Source organism: Meleagris gallopavo, chromosome 7 (genome assembly GCF_000146605.3).
Source record: "Meleagris gallopavo isolate NT-WF06-2002-E0010 breed Aviagen turkey brand Nicholas breeding stock chromosome 7, Turkey_5.1, whole genome shotgun sequence".
In the NCBI taxonomy this organism is placed as follows: Eukaryota; Metazoa; Chordata; class Aves; order Galliformes; family Phasianidae; genus Meleagris; species Meleagris gallopavo.
Genome location: NC_015017.2, coordinates 14,750,169 through 14,756,384, shown reverse-complemented (window position 1 = coordinate 14,756,384; position 6,216 = coordinate 14,750,169). Strand labels below are relative to the sequence as shown.

General features: G+C 32.8%; 1 protein-coding gene across 1 annotated transcript in view; it reads right to left on the bottom strand.

Annotated features, from left to right (window-relative positions):
* TTN (titin) overlaps window positions 1-6,216 on the bottom strand; it is a 235,702-nt gene that overhangs the window by 114,667 nt on the left and 114,819 nt on the right. Inside the window, 9 exon segments of the mRNA XM_031554287.1 lie at window positions 1,229-1,318; window positions 1,626-1,709; window positions 2,055-2,135; window positions 2,780-2,857; window positions 3,582-3,662; window positions 4,661-4,741; window positions 4,942-5,040; window positions 5,298-5,378; window positions 5,902-5,973. Coding sequence (XP_031410147.1) covers window positions 1,229-1,318; window positions 1,626-1,709; window positions 2,055-2,135; window positions 2,780-2,857; window positions 3,582-3,662; window positions 4,661-4,741; window positions 4,942-5,040; window positions 5,298-5,378; window positions 5,902-5,973 — 747 coding nt within the window.

The following is a 6,216-nucleotide window of genomic DNA, read 5'->3' as shown; positions in this document are numbered from 1 at the left end:
ACAAGTTCTGTTTTTTGTTGTACCAAAACAGTCTCAGACTCCTCTTCTGCCACAAAAAGATTTGCTTTTTGGGCTGCCACAGCTGGCTTTGTTTCCTCAGATGACACAAGTTCTGTTTTCTGTTGTACCAAAACAGTCTCAGACTCCTCCGCTGCCACAAAAAGTTTTGCTTTTTGAGCTGCCACAGCTGGCTTTGTTTCCTCAGATACCACAACAAGTTCTGTTTTTTGTTGTACCAAAACAGTCTCAGACTCCTCCGCTGCCCCAAACAGCTCTGATTTTTGGGGTGCCACAAAAGGCTCTGCAACCTCAGGCAACATATCAGGCACTGCTTTTTGCACTACTGGCACAGGTTCTAGTTCTTGAGGTGCCACAAAGGGCTTTGTTTTGGGGGGTCTTGCAATGGCCTTTGTTTTTTGAGGAACAGCAACAGGTACTTTCTTGTCTGGGACAGTTGTCTTGATCACTTCATATATATAAAAGATATTAGTTCTAAGTTTAATGATTGCTCAAACACATAGCAACTTCAAGTAAATCAAAATACATAAAAACACAATTGTAATGTAAACATTAAAATTTTTTCAAGCATTTATGTTAGCTTGTTTAATGATAGATGTAACACACTTTGTCTTTTCTCTTTTCAAATACATACACACACGCACTTCATGTCACCATATGTGGAGGTATATGTGAACAGATAGTGTAACTTACGCTAAAAGTAAAAAAATCACAATATTTATAAACAAAGTGTGCAGGACAAAAGATATTAGTAATAGTGCATGTATTATTATTAAAAGATATTAATAATAGAAACTGAAGATTCAAGAATTGAGTGATGGCATATTGCTTTTCTTGGTAGACCTTCTGGTATTTCAAGAACATTGACATGGTCTGCTGTTAGCTGCTAGAATGGATACTTTTCTTCTGCTGCTACCACTTTAAAGATATTAGTTATCGCTGTTTTTATTAACCAAAGCAGGTAGTGAGTAGAACAGTAAGAATAATCCAAAATAGTAAGAAGATTTTGAGTAAAGAAGACAAGTAATTCACACATCCAAAATTTGTCACTATTCTTCTAAACGATCCACCTATGCATATTTCACAAACATATCCAGATACATAGAACAAATACAATTTGAAATCTCAGAATCAGAAGGCCTGAAAATTACAGTGTTAAAGAAAAGGGGAAAAATACTGCTTTTATTGTTCTACTAACTTTGAGACTTACCTTTCTCTGGTAGAGGCTCTGGTTTTTCAGGTACAGCCACAGGTTCCGGTAATTTCTTCTCTGGAACAATCTTCTTGGGCACCTCAGGTTCTTTAAAAATATTTATTTGCTTTACTTTCAGAAATTTGAAGAATTGTAATTTATTTTAACTCAAAGGAGAACATTATCAGGAAAAAAAACCCTCTTATAAACAGTCTAGGTGTTTTTAATATTTTTTGATGTGCACCAGTAATAGCCACTGTTATTTAATGAGAGTTATTCACAAGGGAAGATGACAACATAAACTATAACACTTATGCATATAAGAATATAGCAAAGGATAACACAGAATTTAAAAGATAATGTTCAGGTAAACAATTAAAATTTCTGTGCAATTTTATCACTACTGAACATTTACCTTTAGGAGGCGGAGGTTCTGGTTTTTTAGGAACTTCAACATGTACTTTTTCTTCTGGAACCACTTTCTTGGGTACCTCAGGCACTTAAAAGAAAGTAATTTATGTTATTTGTAAGAAATTTAAACAGTATCCTTAGCACCTTGGACATGACAAAAAATAAAACTTGTGGACATTAAAAACAACAGTGGTTTTGGTTATGAGCATCAATTTTTTTTTTTCTTTGGCTATAGAAAATTTTCTCTGAGGCAATGTTTTTTTTGTTTTTTACAAAACGGTTAACTTCTATGCTTCTCTGTCTCTCACATATAAAAACTACAACTTAATGAACAAAAAATACTGAATATTTATAATTAAAGAAAATAAATTTACTAAAATCACGCTCTAGACAACAAAGGGTTTTTCTTTAGTTCATCGTGTACAGCAGTTACCTTTAGCTGGTGGAGGCTCTGGTTTCTTAGGTACTTCAACTGAAACCTCTTCTTGGACCACTTTCTTTGGTACCTCAGGCACTTGAAAAATATTAATAATTTACTATGAGAATTTCATAAACAGCATTAAAGCACAACAGCATAACTGCACTAGCGAGTTCACCAATTATCAAGATATATAGATACTTTTTCTCACAATAAAAATCAACACATTTGTTCACTTAAGCTTAAACAAAAGAAGAAAATTCCACAAAGGTCTTAGGTATTGTCTTCTATAGTATTAAAACAATAAAGGGTGATATTTCCCATTCTATTATTAGTTTCATAATGGCAAATATCTTTAGCTGATGGTACTTCCATTTTTTTAGGCTTCACAACTGGTATTTTCTTTTCTGCAACATGGGCACTTCTGGCACCTTGCAATTAATACTAGTTCTAATATTAATATCTGAATAAATTTGAATGTCATTAAATGGAAAAAAGATAGAAACAAAAGGACACCAAGGAGCATGAAGCAGAGATAATATCCTTTACCAAAGAGGCCTTTTGCTCTCAATCTTGATTGGGATACACTTGAAAGTATCAAGGGGAAAAGAATCTGTTCCCAAAAATTAAATATATAAACCCACATTTTATGAAGTAGAAAAAATGGATAAATAGTATCAAAAAGATCTTATCAGTGAAAGGAAAAAAATTATTTTCATATATTTATTAATGTCAGGTACCTTTAGCTGGTGGTACTTCTGGCTTTTTAGGCTCAATAACTTTGATTTTCTCTTCTATTTTCTTGGGCACTTCAGGCTCTTTAAGGAAAGAGATGATTTTCAGATATTTTATAGAATTTTACAGCTATGTACAAAACTTTCAAGTAGAAACTGCAAATTAGGAAAAGCCTTCATGGAATCACATTTTTACTAAAATAAAGTTAGTACTTAGTGTCCCTGTAAAGTCTGAGGTAGCATTTCAGAGCCTTTAGAAGCTTTAGTCAAATGGAGATCGGGGATGTAGCAGACTTAAATGCATTCTTCTGCATAAAATAATTTTTCCACTTAAGTCAACAGCATCTCTAATCTCTGACTAAGGCTGCCACTGTCCATTCTGCTTTCTTTGTCATATTCTTCTACGCATGATGATTTTGTCTCTGTATCATTATAGATTTTTCCCTTGTGTTAGGCATCTCTATCACTCTGTACTTTGATGTCCTTAAACATTCTTCTGGAGCTAATTTTTTTTTTTTTTTACTTTAGTCAACAGTATTTCAGATTACAGAAGCACTGCTTTCCCTTAAAGATTTCTGCAGCGGTACTCAAGAATCAGTCTCATAACTGCCCAATTATATGAATATTCCTAACTCACTGGTACATTAATCATACTCAAAAGAATTTTTCAAAGCAGTAGCACACATAGAAGTATGACCACAGAAAATAAATATAGTAGAACAACACAACAAAACAATCAGAAACCAATTGAAACAATCATGTTAGAGGTCTTTTCTTCCAAACTTTAGTTCTATATATTAAAAAATACCTTTGGCTGGTGTTGGTTCTGGTTTTTTCGGCACAGTGATGGGTACTTTCTCTTCTGGAATTTTCTTGGGCACATCTGGCACTTTAAAGAAAGCAGCATTTATTTTTGTTATTTTTAAAGCATTTAAAGATACGTAAATTATTTAGAAGAAAGAGTGTCACAAGAAGAATAGCAGAATGATTCTTAAGAATGGATCTGAAATTAGATGTGCAATGTTGTATATTACTACATACTATAGGAATGCTTATAAATAAGGAAGAAAGGATGAATTTTATTTTAATGTAAAGCCCTCTGCCCAAGAGAAAGAGGAATCTTCTCAGAGTTTAACCATTGTTGACACACAGCCTATAGGTGGTATTCCTGTCTTTTTTGGTACAGCAAAAGGTACCTTCTCTTCTGAGACAGATTTCTCAGGTAGCTTGGATACTTTAAAGATATGCACTTTTGGGAATTAGAAAAATAAAACACACAATACATGGAAGTAAGATAGAACAAGTAGATATGAAAGGACAGTCTGACAACACTTATATGTTCAAAACAGTTGCACTTGTTCTACTCTGACAAAGAACGGTTCGAAGCAGCTTAACTGGGAGACTTTTGTCATGCAGTAGTGACATATGACACAAAATGCTCATTCAAACAGCCTTCTAATATACCTGAATGAACCGTTAGAAATGTTTTCATTTCTATATTATATTTCTATATTTCTAATGTTTTCAATAGCTAAATGCAATTTCTATTCAAAAATTAATCAATAAGTTTAACACGAGCAATGTGAAAGAGAACAGAGATTTCTTGCTTGAGTATTGTGGAATTTCTGAAGCTGTTTACTTTATATATTATATATTAATATCCATAAAGTGAAAATGTTTATTTTGTAAATCTTGCTGCCTATTGACTCAGCTAAAGTTTTTCTTATTACTATTAGTCCTTCTGATAATTTCTGTACCACTGCAGTGGATTGTTCTTGGGTAGAAGAAATAGCCAAATTCAACTATTTTTCAACATTTGGACAAGAGCAAAACAAGACAGAAGAAAGCTGAAGAAAAAGGAGAAAGAAAGGATATGTTGGCCTATACCTTTGGTGGGTGGAGCTTCTGGCTTTTTAGACAGAGGGACAGGCTTCTCTTCAGCAATAACTTTTGTGGGCACTTCAGGCACTTGAAAGATATTTACTGATTTTAATTTTATGATTTAAAGTATACATACAAATAAATAAGACTAGTAGAGAAACACGAAAACTGACAAACACAACATCACAAATTTCACACAAGTTGATTACTAACTATTAAATGAGTAAGAAGCACAAAATATGAGCAAAAGATGACAAGGCCTCAGTTTTACTGGACTACTATAGTACCTTTAGATGGTGATCCTGGCTTTCTAGACACAGGAGTAGGTTCTGTTTTTTTAGGCACAGCAATAGGCACTTCAGGAGCAATTTTCACAACTGCAGGCACTTTAAAGATATTAGTTCATTTTAAGAATTTTTATAGAACAGAAAAACAAGTCATACAAAAAAAAAAGCAAGTATTAAATGCAAATAAAGAACAAAAACAATAAACACAAATATTAATTATATTGAACAAGATCTAAACTATGAACATGAATAATTAATTTTTTCTTGAAGGTCATCAATTTGCAAATTGCAGAAAATCAATTGCAGATGATCAATGACCAAATTGCAGATGAGAGATGATCAAGAAGTTCATATACCTCCAGGTGGCGAAGCCTCCTCTTTTCTATGAACAGTAGAAATTTCTTCTTCTACATATATTTCCTCATAAACTTCATGTACTTGAAAGATATTAGTATAATTTTAAAGTTAACATAGAATTACATCTTCAGACAAGACAGTAAGAAAGACAAAGAAAATCAAATCTCCAAGCTCATCTTAATATGCACAGGTCTATCTTACATCTACTCTAAAAATCAGGTGTATTTGGAATAAGGGGAAAAAAAAAACAACTATGACTTTCTATAGTGCCACGATAAGACCTCTGCACATTGCCAGAAGACATGTGACATGTCCTTAACTGATCTACTTTCTTCATCAGACCTCTCTAACTTTTTTAATTTGTCTGGTTTTTTAATTATTTTTTCCTTGGGGGTTCCTACCTTCATTTGCTGCAAAACTAAGCTAACAATTTTTTTTCCCTAAAGCACAAATCCAGGTGATATTTATTTTTTATTCAGGTTCATACTGTGGCTGCTAACTAAATTCCAGGTTGTGGTACATAAAATATTCTCAAAACTGTTAAAGATTGATATATGAAAATAGATCTCTTATTCTTCAAATCCCACTTAAAATGTTTTGTACCTTTACGATGTGAAGCTTCTTCTTTTGGTGGAGAAGGAGGTATTTTTTCTTTGTGGACAGGTTTCTTTGGTACTTCAGAAATTTAAAAATATTTTATTTTACAAATTTGCACTAGGAAATAAGCAGCACAGTTTGTAAAACAAGAAAAATGCTACTACAAAAAGGTATAAAAATATGAGGCATTAAGCTTTGAATACAGTGTGGCAACTTAAGTTTATGTATTTCTGTTTTTTTTAACACCTGGCACTTACAAGTCTGAATTTGGTGATCTCTGAAAAGATAACAGATGTTCCTTTTTTTTTTCCCCCTTTTTTT